Here is a 20350-nt window from a genome sequence, read left to right on the forward strand (position 1 = left end):
AACAAAACACATTTTTCCTTCTCCTTACTTGAATACCTGTATCCCATTATGAACACCCCAACAGTAAAGACCACCCCCAACCTCTCACACAGACCTTCCAACAGAGACATTAATGGCATTAATCTGGTGCACACAGAAAACACATGAATCACAGTTTCTTTCATTTTACAGAAATGACACTCCTGCCCGACTCCCGGTTCAACCCGTGCCAACCAGCTGTTAGTGGCCAGGGCTCCATGTAGAACCCTCCACTGGAGGTCCCCTGACCTCTTTGGTACTGGGGGTTTGTAGAGCCCCCTCCATCTAAAACCCACCATACTCTCCACCCCACATACCCCCTGCCACTGATGTGCCTTCACTCCTGTTAGGCTCCTAATGTTCCTCACCTTAACACAGAGGTTGTAGAGGGCTTTACCTCCCACCCCTTCAAACTCCCCCAGGCTCGGAGTGTTAAAATCTAACAAGTCCTCCAGACCCCCTTGCCAGTCTCCAGTCTCTGCCGTCACCTGCAGTGGCGGAAACATTGGTGGCCCCTCTCCCTTTGGCTGCTCAAACATCCCCCTTACCGGCTCAGACAGTGCCTCCTGGACCTCCTCCAGGAATCTCTCCAGCAGCCTAAGAGACGTTATTCCTGTTTGCTGTGCCAAGACTTCCGGGCTTTTCCACCCCTCCTCTCCCAGGAGTCTCAAGTCACCCAGCCTTTTTACACCCCCTGCCATCAGTTGCCTCTGCAGGGTGGCCGACTGGACCGATCTCAAAGGGATGGCTGGGTTGTGGAAGATAGGCTCCTCCCACACCCACAGCCCAGGCTCCACACCCCCTTCTCGTGTGTGCCTTAGCAGCTGCCAGGCCCTCAGCACCGCAGAGTAAAAATCGGAGAGACCTGCTGTACTCAGCCTCTCCAGCTTCATGAGGAACAGCTGCCGGTCCAACCCTAAATCTCCAGCTCTCCTCAGCAGCGCGCATGCTGGTTCCCTCCAGCCAACATCAGTATGGTACAGCAGTCTCTGTGCCGCCTTTAGCCGGAAAGCAGCCATCCTGCTCTCCAGTTCCACCAGGCCCTGTCCTCCTTCGTGGACGGTCGTATACAACACCGCCGCCCTCAGCCAGTGATGGCCCGACCAGAAGAAGTCCACCAGCTTGCGTTGCAGGTCTGCGAGCAGACCGGCGGGGGGGTTGAGGACAGCCAGTTTATGCCACAGGGAGGATGCCACCAGGTTGTTAATTATCAGCACCCTCCCTCTATATGACACTTGGGACAGGAGCCACCTCCACCTGGCCAGTCTTGACACCACTGCCTGTGACAGCCCCTCCCAGTTCTTCCTGACCCACCTCTCCGAGCCCAGGTACACCCCCAACACTTTAAGCCCTTCACAACCCCACTGCAAACCCCCTGGAAGCAGAGGAGGAGCCCTATCCCCCCATGCCCCACATAACAGAGCTTTGCTCTTGCCCCAGTTTACCTTAGCTGATGAAGCTCCCTCGTACACCTTCAGACTGGTCTCCAGTGCCTGCATATCTTGACCATCCCTGACCATCACAGAGACATCATCTGCATATGCTGACACTGCTATGCCTGTCACCACACCCATACCTGTCCAGCACACTCCCTGCAGTCTCCTGCGTAGCAGGCCTAAAAAAGGCTCAATGGCTAATGTGTATAACTGCCCAGATAGAGGGCATCCTTGTCTAATGCCCCGTCTCACCCAGACTGGCCTACTGAGCCCCCCTCCCACCTTAACCATACATGATGCCCCAGCATACAACAGCTTCACACAGGTCAAAAAACTCCTCCCAAACCCAAACACAGACATCACATTAAACAGATATTCATGGTCCACTCTGTCAAAAGCCTTCTCTTGATCTAAAGAGACCAGTCCAAAGTTCACATTAGAACCTCTCGACAAGTCCAACATGTCCCTAATTAAGAACAGGTTGTCCGTGATTGAGCGTCCCGGTACACAATATGTTTGGTCCTTATGTACTATCGAGTCCAAGTGGGACTTCAGTCTGTTAGAGAGGACCTTGGCAAATATCTTGTAGTCCGCACAGAGCAATGCCACAGGCCTCCAGTTCTTAAGTTCACACAAGTCCCCTTTTTTGGGCAGGAGAGTCAGAGCCGCCCGACGGCAGCTCATCGGCAACTCTCCTACCCCGATGCATTCACGCAACACGCAAAAGAAGTCCTGTCCAATTATTCCCCAGAATTTTTTATAAAACTCCACTGGGAGTCCATCGACCCCCGGTGCACGACCGGGGGACATCTGGGTTACGGCCTCTGCCAGTTCATGGGACAACAGAGGAACGTCCAAATCGTCCCTCTGTGCCAGAGAGAGTTTAGGGAGTTCTGTGAACAAGACCTGAGCACACAAAGGATCACACTCTTCTGCCCTATACAATTCAGTATAAAACTCCACAGTCCGCTCCCGCATCTCACCCACCACAGAGGTCACCCGCCCATCAGACAGCCGTAGACAATGCATACCCTTGGCTTCACTGCTCTGTCTTTCCAAACCAAAGAAGAAGGAGCTGGGAGCATCCATCTCCTTGAGCATGGAGAATCTAGCTCTTACAAGTGCTCCCTTTGCTTTAACCTGGAAAAAACTGCCCAGGTCCCTGCGTAATTCAGCTAAATTAGCCTGGAGGCCTACATTGCCTTGCCCCACCATCTCTACCTCCATCTCACTAATACACCGCTCTAGTTCCCCCAATACTCTCCTAGCCTCTGAGGATGAGAGAGCTGTGTATTGTTGACAGAAAAGCCGAATTTGGATTTTCCCCACATCCCACCATTGGCTCAGAGACTCATACTCCTCTATTTGCTGCCTCCACCTTTCCCAGAAGGTCTGGAAACCTGCGCAAAAAGTGGCATCTTGTAAGAGCTTTACATTGAATTTCCAATAGGATGCCTGCCGGGGCCCTGGTGAAATAGACAGCCGAGCCATGGTTATGTGATGATCGGAAAACCCCACCGGGAGAATGGTAGCGCCCAACAGCCTATTGCTCCGATTCCTAGACATATAAAACCGATCAAGTCGGGCTGCACTCACCCTAGCCCCAAAAACCTTCACCCATGTGTACTGTCTTGTGTTCGGATGTTTAGTTCTCCAAACATCCACTAAGTCGAACTGATTAATAATGTCCCTTAACACTCCCACTGACACTGAATGAGGCTCTTCCCCATTTCTGTCTTTTGTAAAATCCATTGTGCAGTTCCAGTCCCCTCCGACCACCAGTGTCTCCTCAGGCGCTACCTGTGAGAGTTCCTGTCTAAGACTCCCAAATAGAACCCCTCTTTCTCTCCCTGTGTTAGGCGCATACACATTTATAAAGACAAAACCCATGTTGTTAATTTCTGCTTTAACAACAAGGAGCCTACCCCTACACACCTCCTTTGAGGAGCACATTTTTACAGACAGACCCGGTGCAAAAAGGACTGCCACTCCTGCACTAAGATTTGTCCCATGGCTCAACACACTTGCCCCTTTCCACCAGAGCCCCCAATCGACTTCATTCAACACATCACTATGTGTCTCCTGCAGAAACAACACCTGTACTTTTTTTTGTTTTACATATTCACCCAACACACTCCTCTTTCCCGCATCTCTGGCGCCATTTATATTGAGCGAGCCTACCCGTAGAGTCTCCATAAGAAGTGGGAGAAAAGCCAGCAGAGAAAAAAGACCAATAGCAAAGCTCAAAAGTCCCAGTGTCAGAAAGAAAGTATACATCTAAACAGTGTCTGAAGGTAAACCCTTACGCACTGTTGTGACCCACTTCCTCAACCTAAACCGTTTCCTGGGTGAGAGGACACCATGCCCCTCATTTTTCACAGCATGTTGTACTGATCGTACAAACTTTCTTGAATCAGGGAAAAAAGCCTCAAGATTAACTTTTTTTCCCTTGGTCTCATTCAGGAACCTTGTCAGTTCTCTCAATGTGTACTTAGACCCCTCTGCTTGACTGGCTGTCAGCTCCGGGCCTATTGAAGAGGAGTCTGAAAAAAATATCTCCTCATCCTCTTCCTCAGACTCACTTTCCTCCTCATCTCTATCTCCCACCCTGACCACCTGCTCTTCCTCTCTGGTCATGGCATCTCCCACAGCAACAGGCAAAATTTCCATTGTGCCTTTAACCACACCCTTTTTCCTTTTCCGCTTGGCACCCTCCTCCTCCCCCCCTAGTCTCTTACACTTCCCCACTATACTCTCCTCATCCACTAGCATAACCTGACTAGACCTAGCATCCTCTACACCACCCTCCATAGCATGACTAGGCCCAGCATCATTTACACCATCCTCCATATCATAGCTAAGCCCAGCCTCAGCTACCCCACCATCTCTAGCCTGACTAGGCTTAGCCTCCACTACCCCACCATCTCTAGCCTGACTAGACCCAGCCTCCGCTACACCACCATCTCTAGCCTGACTAGACCCAGCCTCCACTACACCACCATCTCTAGTCTGACTAGACCCAGCCTCCTCTACCCCACCATCTCTAGTCTGACTAGACCCAGCCTCCGCTACCCCACCATCTCTAGCCTGACTAGGCCCAGCCTCCGCTACACCACCATCTCTAGCCTGACTAGACCCAGCCTCCACTACACCACCATCTCTAGTCTGACTAGACCCAGCCTCCTCTACCCCACCATCTCTTGCCTTACTAGACCCAGCCTCAGCTACCCCACCATCCCTGGTATGACTAGGCCCAGCCTCTGCTGTCTGCATCTCATTTCCCCCTGCACTTTGACCTCGATTTCCCCCACCGGCGCTTGTACCCTCACTTTGTCTACGGCCTTTATGTGGGCACGCAAAGCTCTTATGCCCCAAATCCCCACACTCAAAACACCGTAGACTGTCTGTGCTGGCAAACCCTGCATAGAGCCCCTCCCCATGCCTCACTTTAAAATGCACATTTAGCTGTTGCTCATTGTTGTTCAGGAACATAAACACTTGCCTCCGGAACGAAACAACGTGCTTAACAGCAGCTGCCTGAAAACCTGCCGACAGTACACGAAACCCGCTAGCAAACTTACCAAAACGACTCAGCTCTTTCCTGATTTGATCGTCCGTAATAAACGGAGGTAAATTTGCAACAACTACTCTTGTCGAAGGGGTAGAAAGAGGTAAAACTGGCACCAACACATCCCTTACAAATATTCCGCTAGCAATTAGCCTACCAACCAAATTTTCTCTTTTCATGAACACCACCACCGCTTTGTTCATTCTAGAAGCAGAATGTATAAATTCAGCTCCTACCTGTTCGCTGACCGCGAGCAGAACCTCCTCCACCTTAACTCCATTCTCAGGAACACACCTGAATCCATGCCGTATCGACAGCGTCTCCTCCGCGCTAGGCTGAGAAGCCATCGCGCATACCACACCTTGCAAACCCCAGAAACCTTACTCTGTCTTCTTCCACCCTAACTCTGAAAAAAAACGGTGGATACCGCTAAAACAAATATTGCATTAACCCTCCACCATAGAAAAAAAATGTAAGAAAAAGATCAAGAAAAGTGTCTAGAAAGTTAGTTAGGACAGAGTCCTCCGCACCAAACACTCAAACTCCAAAAAACTCCCAGCATGCAGAGAGAGAGAGAGAGAGAGAGAGAGAGAGAGAGAGAGAGAGAGAGAGAGAGAGAGAGAGAGAGCGAGCCTAGCTGGCTCAAATGGAGGCCGCTCTTGAATGTGGACCGTGTTGACTTTCAATATAGCAACTGCTTGCTTGTGGAGGACTACAGCTACTCTTAGCAAGGACGTGGCAAACCTACATAAGCTACTGGGGAACCCACGCCCAGCTACTTTTTATTTTTCTTCCACCCCAGTAGCCGGACGCCGCTCTGGTCTGGTGGATGTTTGGCCGCCGTTTCGGCTCTCCACTGCCAGACTGGCCGGTGTTAGGCAGGGTTCCATCCCCGAAGGGGTCTCCCCCTTCCCTGGAGAATGGAGCTGATCTCGACCCAAACAACCAGCCATGGAGGTATGTCACTCGCGGTGGAAGTCGAAGAAGGCGTCCTCTGGCAACGGGGGTCTCCATGGAGATGTTGAGCTCGGAACTGACACAGACCAGAAACAGCTTTGCCGCCCTGGAACCAGAGGTTCTGGCGCCTTTGTCCTTGGTGGCTTCCCAATCAAGATTGGATCTGGAGGCGTCTTCATCCTCGGCTCTGTCTCCCTCTCCGGTGGCTTCTACCTCGGGTTCAGATCCTAGGAGCTCCCAGCCTCACCAGACCGTGAGGCTGCCTGAGAGACCGGCCCATTTAACATCACCAGCTGTCATCATAGGCAGCTCTATGGTAAGAAACATCTCGGTCCCCAAGGCAAAAACCCTGTGCTACCCAGGAGCACGAGTACAGGACATAACAAGGCTGCTTCTGACTGTTCTACCACAAATGCTGGGAGCTGACACTGTCGTAGTCCATGTGAGGTCAAACGACATCAGGAGGGCTAGCTCGGAACATTTGAAAATGGATTTTAAAGAACTGATTTTAGCATTAAACTATCATTTTGATGTCCAGTACCATTGTTGGGCCGCGTGTGTGAAAGATTCAGCAGACTGCTGGCATTACACATCTGGCTAAAAGACTACTGTAGCTCTGCTGGACTCACTTTTATTGATAACTTTGTCACCTTCTGGAAACAGAAGATACTCTACAGGAATGACGGAGTCCATCCAAATCATCTTGGCTCCTGGACTCTGTCCATGCATTTCAAGGCTGCGTTGAAACAATGACTGGTAAATGATTCAAGACCAGCTCAGTTAATCCCTACCATTGTGACAATGAGTCATCATAATGCTGCATCAAATGTACATGATCTTAGGGGCATTGGCAAACACAATGTAAGTAATTTAATGTATGTACTCCTAATTGCACCAAATACATCTGTTTATCCTACAGCTATTGTAATCAGTAATCATGAGCCTATAATCCAGAGTTACACTGTTGGCACTGAGGTAGTGTGCAATAGTAGGAAGACCACTTTATGCAGCTCACCCTACACTATCAGCGCCAATGTAAATAAAATGAGTAAGTCTACCTCTGATAAGCTTCCCAGTAAAGCATGAAAAACAATCAAGCAACCCAGAAGTGCTAAAAATAGCCCATTTTAACATATGTAGCCTAAGAAACAAGGTCTATGAAGTCAATAACTTGCTTGTAACAGATGACATTCCTATTCTATCTCTGAAACTCACTTAGATAATACTTTTGTGGTAGCAATACAAGGTTATAACATCTACCGAAAAGACAGAAATGCCAACGGAGGCGGTGTTGCGGTCTATATTCAGTACCACATTCCTGTAAAGCTTGGAGACGATATAATGTTAAATACTGTTGAAGTAATATGGCTACAGGTTCATCTGCCTCACCTAAAGCCCATTGTTGTGGTAAGCTGCTATAGACCACCAAGTGCTAACAGTCAGTATCTGGATATTATGTGTGAAATGCTTGATAATATATGTGATATCGACAGAGAAGTATATTTTCTGGGTGATTTTAAATATAGACTGGCTATCATCAAGCTGCCCACTCAGGAAAAAACTTCAAACTGTAACCAGTGCCTGCTCCCGAGCATACTACTCGCCAACGTCCAGTCTCTTGACAACAAGGTAGACAAAATCCGAGCAAGCGTTGCCTTCCAAGGAGACATCATAGACTGTAACGTTCTTTGTTTCACGGAAACATGGCTCACTCGGGATACGTCATCAGAGTCAGTACAGCCACCCGACTTTGATGAATATGCTGATTCGGTGAGCGAGTTTATTAGCAAGTGCATCGGTGATGTTGTACCCACAGTGTCTATTAAAACATTCCCCAACCAGAAACCGTGGATTGATGGCAGCATTCGCGCAAAATTGAAAGCGCAAACCACTGCTTTTAATCAGGGCAAGGTGACCGGAAACATGACCGAATACAAACAGTGTAGCTGTTCCCTCCGCAAGGCAATCAAACAAGCTAAGCGTCAGTATAGAGACAAAGTAGAGTCACAATTCAACGGCTCAGACACTAGAGGTATGTGGCAGGGTCTACAATCAATCACGGACTACAAGTAAAACCAGCCTCGTCGTGGACCACAATGTCTTGCTCCCAGACAAACTAAACAACTTATTTGCTCGCTTTGAGGACATCACAGTGCCACTGACACGGCCCGCTACCAAAACCTCCGGGCTGTCCTTCACTGCAGCCAACGTGAGTAAAACAAACTGAAATGGTCCACCCACACAGACAGCGTGGTGAAGATGGCGCAACAGCGCCTCTTCAACCTCAGGAGGCTGAAGAAATTTGGCTTGTCACCAAAAACACTCACAAACTTTTACAGTTGCACAATCGAGAGCATCCTGTCGGGCTGTATCACCGCCTAGTACGACAACTGCTCCGCCCACAACCGTAAGGCTCTCCAGAGGGTAGTGAGGTCTGCACAACGCATCACCGGGGGCAAACTACCTGCCCTCCAGGACACCTACATCACCCGATGTCACAGGAAGGCCAAAAAGATCATCAAGGACAACAACCACCCGAGCCACTGCCTGTTCACCCCGCTATCATCCAGAAGGCGAGGTCAGTACAGGTGCATCAAAGCAGGGACCGAGAAACTGAAAAACAGCTTCTATCTCAAGGCCATCAGACTGTTAAACAGCCATCACTAACATTGAGTGGCTGCTGCCAACATACTGACTGAACTCCAGCCACTTTAATAACGAAACATTTATGTAATAAATGTATCACTAGCCACTTTAAACAATGCCACTTTATATAATGTTTACGTACCCTACATTACATCTCATATGTATATACTATATTCTATTCCATCTACTGTATCTTGCCTATGCCGTTCGGCCTTTGCTCATTCATATATTTTTATGTACATATTCTTATTCATTCCTTCATTCATTGAATCAGATGTATGACATGCCAGCAACAAACGCTGACACTACACATCCAAGTATATCGTACCAAATTATGAAAGACAAGAATTGTACTTTTGAATTCCGTAAAGTCAGTGTGGAAGAGGTGAAAAAAGTATTGCTGTCTATCAACACTGACAAGCCACCGGGGACTGACAATCCAGTTTTAAAATGACTGAGGATAATAGCAGACGATATTGCCACTCCTATTTGCCACATCTTCAATTTAAGCCTAATAGAGAGTATGTGCCCTCAGGCCTGGATGGAAGCTAAATTTCGCTACCCAAGAATAGTAAAGCCCCCTTCAAATAGCCGACCAATCAGCCTGTTACCAGGCAAAAACACACAAAAAATTGTGTTTGACCAGATACAATGCTATTTTACAGTAATCAAATTGACAACATAATTTCTGCATGCTCTATAGGGAAGGACACTCAACAAGCACAGCACTTACACAATTGACTGATGATTGGCTGAGAGAAATTGATGATAAAATGATTGTGGGGGCTGTCTTGTTATACCTCAGTGCAGCTTTTGCCATTATTGATCATAGTCTACTGCTGGAAGAATGTGTGTTATGGCTTTACACCCCCTGCTATAATGTGGATAAAGAGTTACTTGTCTAACAGAACACAGAGGGTGTTCTTTAATGGAAGCCTTTCAAATATAATCCAGTATGAATCTGGAATTCCCCAGGGTAACTGTTTAGGCCCCTTACTTTTTTAAATTTTTACTAACAACATGCCACTGACTTTGAGTAAAGCCAGAGTTTCTATGTATGCAGATGACTCAACACTATACACGTCATCTACTACAGTGACTGAAATGACTGCAACACTCAACAAAGAGCTGCAGTTAGTTTCAGAGTGGGTGGCAAGCACTAAGTTAGCCCTAAATATTTCTAAAACTGAAAGTATTTGTATTTGGAACAAAACACTCACTAAACCCTAAACCTCAACTAAATCTTGTAATAAATAATATGGAAATTTAGCAAGTTGAGATGACTAAACTGCTTGGAGTAACACTATTGTAAACGGTCATGGTCAAAACATATTGATGCAGTAGTAGCTAAAATGGGGAGAAATCTGTCTATAATAAAGTGATGCTCTGCCTTCTTAACAACACTATCAACAAGACAGGTCTTACAAGCTCAAGTGTTGTTGTACCTTGACTACTGTTCAGTCGTGTGGTCAGGTGCCACAAAAAAGGACCTAGGAAAATGGCAATTGGCTCAGAACAGGACAGCACGGCTGACCCTTGGATGTACGAAGAGAGATAATATTAATAATATGCATGCCAATCTCTCCTGGCTGAAAGTGGAGGAGAGATTGACTTCATCACTACTTTTAGTTAGGAGAGGTATTGACATGTTGAATTCCCCGAGCTGTCCGTCTAAACTACTGGCACACAGGACACCCATGCATACCCCACAAGACATGCCATAAGAGTCTAAGGTCTCTCCCCAGTCCCCAAGTCCAGAACAGGCTATGGGAGGCACACAGTACTACATAGAGCCATGACTACGTGGAACTTTATTTCACATCAAGTAACTGATGCAAGCAGTACAATTAGATGTAAAAACAGATTAAAAAACACCTTATGGAACAGTGGGGACGGTGAAGCAACACAAACATTGGCACAGACGCATGCACACACACAGACAATAATATACACACTATACATACACATGGATTTAGTACTGTAGATATGTGGTAGTGGTGGAGTAGGGGCCTGAGGGCACACTGCTGTGAAATCTGTGGATGTATTGTAATGTTTTAAAATTGTATAAACTGCCTTAATTTTGCTGGACCCCAGGAAGCGAATGAGGATCCATAATAAATACAAATACAAATGTGCTTGTCTTCCTAAGTGTATGTGGGAGAGGGTTACAGTATATACTTCTTATTGGCTATGTGACAATGGAACCATGATGATTTTCGAGTGGCTGATTGCATACTTACGCCCACTCATCCCCTCAGGAATATGGCTCTGTTCCATGTACTCAACTAACAGCGGTGGTGCTTTTCCCTCTCTTAGCTAGCTGGACACTGACAGGACATTGATGTTGCGAATGGAAGTTGTGAAATGATGACTGGGATGAGGAATTATACTCAAGCCCACTAAGTCCTGTGAGCAGTCTCTGACTAACACTAACCACCAACATCCACCTCCAGGTTTCTCAATATCCTCCCAGTCATAATATAATGATCTCCTCTGTCCTCAATGACTGCTTAAGCAAGATTTGTGCTGTAAAAAAATATTATTTATTTCTAACTGCAACCTGGGGACTGGGTGTGGAGCAGTGGGAGGCAGTCCAGCTGTAACAATAGACAGGAGTGGGGGTTCTTACTCTGTCACCCCATCTGCACTGATATCTCCCAATTGGCACCATATTGTCTATAAAGTGCACTTCCTTTGACCAGGGTGAAAATGACTCAAAAGTAGTGCGCTAACTAGAATAGGGAGAATAGGGTGCCATTTTGGAAGCATCCATGAAGTGAGATGAGATAAGCACTGGATGGGAATCGGGTCAGGCATGCTATGTTGGAAATGGAGTCAGCCTTCACCCCATACAGTATATAGTGATCTAGCAGCATAACATACACACATGGAACTACTGACTTATGTTTTGCTATTCTCTTCAACGGTTGTCCACAGGGAATTCTACAGACCCATTTTGACACGAGCCAAGTTGATTTAGTCTGTGCTTTAACATTGTAGACTCTGACAAAGGAGGAGAATGATCAGGCTTAATTATTGAATTAATGGATGTGGTGTTTGTACAGTAACATATCATATTTGTTGTGGTTCTTCAATTGTTCTTCATATTCCCTCCCTCCACTCATCATCAACATCTGATCTCTTTGCCAACCTTTATATAATGTCTTCATTGTTTTTCAGAGCCATTTAAAGTTGTTGGGATTGTTGATTAATATATTAGGAATCCAATGGTGTCCCAGTGAGACTGGAGCTAAATTACTGTATGCATCTGTCATGGAGAGACTTGCTGAAAGGCAAGTCAAATAGCTCACTCAGAGCAAGAGTGTAAATTATGCTAATGATGCAACAGATGAGCTGAAACTTTCTCTTCCACCAATTAAAATGTAACAGCAAATGTGTTTAATACTCTCATGCAAGTTGTTAAACTTCCCACAGTTGACAATTCAAAACATACTTGGAGAACTTTTTGTAATGAACACGAGGCGAGACAGAGAGCTGGTTTCAAGCACAGGGCGCAGCAGGTGTTTATTGCAAAGGACCACAGGAGGAGGCATGCAGCTGAGTCCAGGGGCAGGCAGAGGTCATACACAGGAGGTCCAAAAAGGGAAACAATACAGGCAGGGAGAAGGCTAGTTATGTGGTCAGGGAGAACGGGCAATAGGTAGATAACAGGAAATCCAGTAGGCTAAAGTACATGCAGGGAACAGGCAAAAGTTGTCATTAGTGAGGCAGGCAAAAACTATCATACACGGGATGCGTAACTCGCGGGAAAACCAGCCCTCTGAAAAGACGTGTGTCACAAAACCTCACATTGATTAGGTGCAAAGAACTGAACTAAATGGTGTGTGATAATGACATACAGGTGTGGGAACAGGTGATTAGAATTCAGGTGATTGGGATCTGGAGAGTGAGCTGTGTTCAGGGGATCTAGGTGTTTGAGAGTGTGAGCTGGAAAGTGGGCTGGAAAGTGAGCTGCGTTCAGGGGATCTACAGTTGAAGTTGGAAGTTTACATACACCGTAGCCAAATTCCTGACATTTAATCCTCCTTGCTCGCACACAATTTTTCAGTTCTGCCCACACATTTTCTATGGGATTGAGGTCAGGGCTTTGTGATGGCCACTCCAATACCTTGACTTTGTTGTCTTTAAGCCATTTTTCCACAACTTTGGAAGTATGCTTGGGGTCATTGTCCATTTGGAAGACCCATTTGCGACCAAGCTTTAACTTCCTGACTGATGTCTTGAGATGTTGCTTCAATATATCCACATTATTTTCCATTCCTCATGGTGCCATCTGCAGTTGTGGCCAAAAGTTTTGAGAATGACACAAATATTAATTTTCACAAAGTCTGCTGCCTCAGTTTGTATGATGGCAATTTGCATATACTCCAGAATGTTATGAAGAGTGATCAGATGAATTTCAATTAATTGCAAAGTCCCTCTTTGCCATGCAAATGAACTGAATCTGATTGTTTGGGGCATCCGGAAAAAAGCTTGTCCGGAGTAGGCAAGGTGAGCGCTACCATCAGTACTGTGTCATGCCAATAGTAAAGCATCCTGAGACCATTTGATGTGTGGGGTTGCTTCTCAGCCAAGGGAGTGGGCTCACTCACAATTTTGCCTAAGAACACAGCCATGAATAAAGAATGGTACCAACACATCCTCCGAGAGCAACTTCTCCCAACTATCCAGGAACGGTTTGGTGATGAAAAATGCCATTTCCAGCATGATGGAGCACCTTACCATAAGGCAAAAGTGGCTCGGGGAACAAAACATTGATATTTTGGGCCCATGGCCAGGAAACTCCCCAGACCTTAATCCCATTGAGAACTTGTGGTCAATCCTCAAGAGGCGGGTAGACAAACAAAAACCCACAAATTCTGACAAACTCCAAGCATTGATTATGCAAGAATGGGCTGCCATCAGTCAGGATGTGGCCCATAAGTTAATTGACAGCATGCCAGGGCGGATTGCAGAGGTCTTGAAAAAGAAGGGTCAACACTGCAAATATTGACTTTTTGTATCAACTTCATGTAATTATCAATAAAAGCCTTTGACACTTATGAAATGCTTGTAATTATACTTCAGTATTCCATAGTAACATCTGACAAAAATATCTAAAACATTGAAGCAGCAAACTTTGTGGAAATTAATATTTGTGTCATTCTCAAAACTTTTGGCCATGACTGCATTTTGTGAAGCACCCTCACAACATGATCCTGCCACCCCCGTGCTTCACGGTTGGGGTGATGTTCTTCGGCTTGCAAGCCTCCCCCTTTTTCCTCCAAACATGACGATGGTCATTATGGCCAAACAGTTATATTTTTGTTTCATCAGACCAGAGGACATTTCTCCAAAAAGTACGATCTTTGTCCCCATGTGCAGTTGCAAACCGTAGTCTGGCTTTTTTTATGCCGGTTTTGGAGCAGCGGCTTCTTCCTTGCTGAGCGGCCTTTCAGGTTATATCGATATAGAACTCGTTTTACTGTGGATATAGATACTTTTGTACTTGTTTCCTCCAGCATCTTCACAAGGTCCTTTGCTGTTGTTCTGGGATTGATTTGCACTTTTCACACCAAAGTACATTCATCTCTAGGAGACAGAATGCGTATCCTTCCTGAGCGGTATGACGGCTGCGTGGTCCCATGGTGTTTATGCTTGCGTGCTATTGTTTGTACAGATGAACGTGGTACCTTCAGGCGTTTGGAAATTGCTCCCAAGGATGAACCAGACTTGTGGTGGTCTACAATTTTTTTTCTGAGGTCTTGGTTGATTTCTTTTGATTTTCCAATGATGTCAACCAAAGAGGCACTGAGTTTGAAGGTAGGCCTTGAAATTCATCCACAGGGACACCCAATTGACTCAAATCATGTCAATTAGCCTATCAGAAGCTTCTAAAGCCATCACATACTTTTCTGGAATTTTCCAAGCTGTTTAAAGGCACAATCAACTTAGTGTATGTAAACGTCTGACCCACTGGAATTGTGATAAAGTGAATTATAAGTGAAATAATCTGTCTGTAAACAATTGTTGGAAAAATGACTTGTGTCATGCAGAAAGTAGATGTCCTAACCGACTTGCCAAAACTATAGTTTGTTAACAAGAAATTTGTGGAGTGGTTGAAACACTTAGGTTGGAGTCATTAAAACTTGTTTATGTAAACTTCCGACTTCAACTGTACCTGTTTGAGGGTGTCAGTTGGAAGCAGACGTTACACCTTTGACTCACTATCCGGCCTCTTGAGTTATGGAATTTATTTTGTATTGCTCCTCATGCCACAAAACACCCTACTTTTTTTTGTTAGCAGCAGATATTAAGTGTGTTGTGTTCATTGTTAGCTTTATTCATAGTAGGTGTTTAATTCATAATATGCGTTTCATTTTCACTCATCATACAATCTTACTGCCAAAACATTCCCTTTGGAAATGTATCTCTTGAAACATGTCTGTTCTGTTTTAGCTTCATTTTGGGGTTGACATTTACTTGGGAGCATAATATGAGAGATGTTAAGTTTTTATATTTGTTTTCAAATAATTAGGGATCAGAGTAGGCTTGCAAAATTTTAGCAACTCCCCAAATTCCCAGGTTTTCCAGAAATCCTGGTTCTGAAAATCCTAGGATTTGTGCAACCCTAGACAAGAGGTATGCTATCTTGTATATCAGATGTGAACGTACAGAGGGAGTGTACTGTCGTAGAGTGGGCCTGCTGTAGCAGCTGTGAAGACACTCATTACCAGACCTCTGCTGGTGACTCCCACCCATACCAGCCTACCAGTCAAAATGTCCAAATTCCCCTTGAGAGCATCCTCCAGGCCCACCTGGAGACTGGGGTGTCCGCTGAGAATGCCTGCCTAGAAATAATCATTATCTTCGCATCCATCTAACTCTCATAACTCTCGTTCTCACTGGAAACCTAGCTAAGATGTAGCCGGGCCGATGCTCTTGACTACACCAGACCCACTTGGCATTACTTACCTGAGATTCTGTCCTTATGTTGAATGTTGAATCTGTGGTTTAACCAAAGGTTAGGAGATTGACTCATCAAGTCATTATCTGGTAATTGGTGCACAAAATGTTTGTTTTCACTAACAATCAGATCAAAGGGCTGAAAGTGTTACTTTTCTAAGAGACAAGTTTGCTCTGGGCTCGTTTTTTCAGAGGGGCCAATGAGTGGTGAAAGCTCTCTTTTGAACCTGCCGGTCTAATACAAAAAAAGGACGAAAATGACTTGTCTTCCCTTTCTATATCACAACAGCAATTTTCCTGGGCTCATTCCGGCTGCCTTATGAAGAGATCCGGGACATTGTGCTGGAGGTGGACGAGGAGAGGCTGAGCGAATCACTGATCCAGGTCAGTCCAACCTACCGTCTGACCCCCTTGGGTGTGCGCATGTGCGTGTGTATGCATGCATCCATGTGTATGTGTTTGAACTGCGTGCACGTGTGTGGTGTGTGTGTGCTAGGCAATTGTAGTCCATCAAGATGCACCTTTGTGTTTTAATGTGTGGTAGGTAGCCTGGTGACCCCATCTAATTTTTTGGAACAAGTCAGCATCACCCCATTCTTCCACACCATAGGGACCTCCTATTCATCCACTCATAATAGATGGTGTGGGACAAGGCTTGGCAAAACTCCCTCCAACTCCACCCTCCTTTCCCCTGCCCTTTCTCTTATGCCATGATTGATGATCCAGCTAGAGGTACTCTATTTACACATTTTTTCTGTATTCCTTGTCAGGGAGAATGGAATAATTGTGAATGGGGCGGCTCGTTTGAGGTAGAGCTGCATTGGCTTGGCACAAGAGGTGAAATCTGCATTGACATCGCCCGCCTTATCCTTTTATTACTTCTCTCCTGCAGCCCCCTTTCCTGTCTGTGTCTCTGTGAGCTAGACCACTAGGGGTATCATTCCTATTGTTCCTGTGCAGTGAGCTGTGTGTTCTCTCAGTCTTGACTGGAACACAACCAGTTTGTAGACCTTTCTCACTCAGAAAAAGAGATGAATTACCCTGTAGATATGTATTTTATTTGTCCTTATGGTTTAGTAGTAAACACACACAGCACCACAGAAGGTCACTTCTTTGCTCTGAGGCTCTTCAAAGACAGTAGGAAAGTGTGGCGGCGTTGAAATATTGTCACGTATACTCCATCTCCGGCCTCTAGGTCATCAGGCTGCTGATTATCCCGCACACCTGTCACCATCGTCTCGCGCACATGCACCTCCTGACACTCACCTGGTCTCCATCACCTCCTTGATTATCTTCCCTATATATGTCACTCCCCTTGGTTCTTTCCTCAGGAGTTATTGACTCTGTTTTCATGTCGGTGCATTGTTTGTGGTTCATGTTCGTTGTTTCTTGCATTTATTAAAACACTCACTCCTTGAACTTGCTTCCCGACTCTCAGAGCACTCGTTACAAATATATTTATTTAGATGTTCTCTCTCTGACTGCCAGCCGCCCCTGCAATACTGTTATTTTGAGCTCTGATAACCTTTAATTGGCTCGCAATCTGGCAGAGCACAGGGCCTGCGTTAAAGCACAACGGCTCAAACCCCACCGTCACTTTGCAGAGGCGTAGGGAAGCTAACGTGATGACCTTTTTCCACATTCAGCCTTTCCGTCGAGGGGAGATTCATCTGTCAACAGAACCTCGGCCATATCCCATCCTATTCCATTGTCGTTCCCGATCCCTGTTCCACATACAGATATATGGCCGGGTCAAACAGCCACACTGTACTGTTCCCTCACTTGAACACTCGACGACTCACCAAGGCCTAAGTACAGCCGTGGGAAACGGTAATATCCCTTATGTGTTGTCGCCGGGCAGACTTGTGGAATGGAGAGTTGACTTGGAATCTAAGAAGATTGTTGGTAAGCAGTGAGAGGAGAGGCGCCGGGGGAGGTATGGATGCAGGTTGATTCAGAGGGGGAAGAGCAAGCCTACCGCTGGGATGACACAGCCCTGAGTATGGTCTCCTTCTCCACTCAGCTCATCTCCACTCACTCCACTGATGAATCACAATACACGGACTGCTCTCCGCCACACTCATTGGCCATTTACACACACATGGCTGCAGTCAAACACACCACCATGATGCACCTTTAGAGCCAGTGTAGGATGATAATGTGGATGATGCTATGAGGTTGCTATAAGAGGAAAGGGAACGTGATGGTGAGATCCTAATGAGGCCTCTCATGTAGATGGGAGAAAGGCTTTAAGAGATGTTAGGTACAGATTGGTTCTCTGTAGAGGGGGATTTCTCTCGCCTCTCACTTCACTTCCAGCAAAGGTCAAAGGGTAGAGTGAGAAGAGTTCAGTCCAGCCCTCCTTCACACTGCAGTCAAGGAGATGTCGGCCCCCAGGAGAGGAGAGCTAGGGAGGGGCGTGAGCGGCCTCGCCATCACCCCCTTCGCCAAATTGACCGCAATGGAAAAAATCTAGAAAATTGTGTACGCAAAGCGAGGGCCTCGGTAGTCCACTCATGCCCACGGCGAAACCGATACTATCCCTGCTCAATATGAACCGGGGATCCCACGGCACCATTCCCAGGAGGCAGAGTATTTATTGAAAATTCACTTCAGTTCAAAAGGGCACCTCCGCTACAGCTCTTTCAAAGACGAATGTGGGAAGTGAATGAAGGGAAGAAAAAAAATTATGAATAGATAGACAGATAGATGGGGAGGGAGGGAGAGAAAGTATGGCTCTTAATGTATATTAGACCATATTCAATTTCATCATCTTCCCGGCCCCATGTCTACACGCCGGGGGCGGCAGGTAGCCTAGTGGTTCGAGCGTTGGACTAGTAACTGAAAGGTTGCACGACAGAATCCCCGAGCTGACAAGGTAAAAATCTGTCGTTCTGCCCCTGAATAAGGCAGTTAACCCACTGTTCCTAGGCTATCGTTGAAAATAACAATTTCTTCTTAACTGACTTGCCTAGTTAAATAAAGATAAAATATAAAAAAGAAATGTCTAATGCAATGATTTGTCTGTGAAACGTTGTCACACACCGGCCTTGACACGTCCATCCATGCGAAGTGTCACCCTGTCCGAGGGGAATACATATTGGAGTTGATTGGCTATCCATATGCTGCATTAGAAGCCAACAGCGCCCCACCCTATGATGTACAGATCCCCGAACTCCGGCAGACACCACCAGTCACCACCATCCATCCAGCACATCCATCTATAGGATTCTGTCTCTTCCATGTACTATTAGCTTTACCTACATCCTCACTCAGTACAAATTCCCTTCCACCCACACATCTCCAGTCTTTCTATAAGATGCCATGCTCTGAACAATGGCCCTTTCCATTCAGCTGCTTCTCTATGAGCTCCATCTGATCATGGCTTTATTCACGGTTGCAGAGAGGTCAGTTTTGGATGTCAGCTCAATTTCTTCATCGCCACATACCCAGAAGATGTCAGATGGCCTCTGCGTGTCAGTACAAAAGACCTGCTGTAACAATTAGATGAAAAGGTTGCAAAAACAGTATATTTTTTTAACGAATGTTCGCCCATTAAAAAGTCTGAGTGTTTCACGGCAAAATCGGGGCAAAGGTCTCCTTGAAAAGGCCGCCGGTCTGACAAAGCCACTCAGAGAGGTGGCGGTGAAAGAGACGTGTGGAAGTGCATTGTCTGGGGAGGGGGGCAGGCACGTGTGACCCCCCCCCACCCCCTCCAGGCCTCGACTCCCATTGTCTGCAGTGTGACAAGGCCATAACCTGAGGGCCTCGGCTCGTGCTCCCTGCTTCGCTCTTTATTCAGACCACATAATAACAGTTCAGCCACACTTTAAAACACTGCTGCGCTGTTCAGACTGGTTCACACCCATGAAGTATTTTCAAGTTAATCACCGCACCAGTGGGAGCAGGGGGTCGTGGACCGTGGGATGGGCTCCAACCACCACACTGACACACATTACAGTTCTTACTCTGGAGCGCCCTTTTTAATTTGAATCTGGCCCCCGGCTATAATTGACAAAACAAACTCAAGAACGGCGAGGCAGGATCATTCCATTGCCAGTGTCTTAAGTTGGCTTTTCTGTTGGCTCCTTAATCATTCCAAGACCCCCTTCATGGCCTTCTCTGCCCTGTCGGGAAAGCTTAACTGACATAATGGTGGTATTTGGTTCGGTGCCCTTGTGCGGTTGGTGCCAACTGAGCACAAGAAGGCCAAACAATACACAGATCATTAATGAGCTCCTCACAGGCTGGGTAACTTACTGAGATAATACATTGGTAGCTACAACGCAGTGGGTAGAGACCTAGAGCTGTGAAAGCAGCACCAAACGGCTACACAAAAAGACACGCCTAAGACTGCTTTTTCATGCTGCCCATTTGAAGGGATTTGTTAGCAGATGTAGTTTTCCAAGATTTGGAAGGTATTTCAAGGTCCTGTTAGATAATATAATTTTAAAGACTTCAAATATGTTTGAAGGTTCTTTTAGGGAATGTACAAGTCAGCCTTATTCTTTGATTTAAAACATCACGCTTGTAAACCTTCATGTTATTCCGACTGGGCACACAATGTTTCCACCGATGACTAAAGAATCCGTTCGAGATCTAACAAACATGCAGTTCCGTAATGCCTGACAGCACTTGTTGTACTCTTTGAGGTTCTAATCGGCCCTGGCTACACTATATACTGTATAGTCAATCAGGCAGAGAGAGGGAGTCTATCGTGTTCAATTGGCCTCCATTTCCAAATTAGCCATGTCACTTC

At 46.2% G+C, this 20350-nt stretch overlaps 1 protein-coding gene across 4 annotated transcripts in view; it reads left to right on the forward strand.

Annotated features, from left to right (window-relative positions):
* Positions 1 to 20350, forward strand: part of LOC106611507 (protein diaphanous homolog 2) — a 686561-nt gene that overhangs the window by 356823 nt on the left and 309388 nt on the right. For all 4 annotated transcript variants that reach the window (XM_082955835.1, XM_082955838.1, XM_082955836.1 and 1 more), the window contains one exon: positions 15881 to 15975. In XM_082955835.1, the coding sequence (XP_082811961.1) occupies positions 15881 to 15975 (95 nt within the window). The remainder of the gene's footprint in view (positions 1 to 15880; positions 15976 to 20350) is intronic.

Source organism: Salmo salar, chromosome 09 (assembly GCF_965601325.2).
Source record: "Salmo salar chromosome 09, fSalSal1, whole genome shotgun sequence".
NCBI classification, from domain to species: Eukaryota; Metazoa; Chordata; class Actinopteri; order Salmoniformes; family Salmonidae; genus Salmo; species Salmo salar.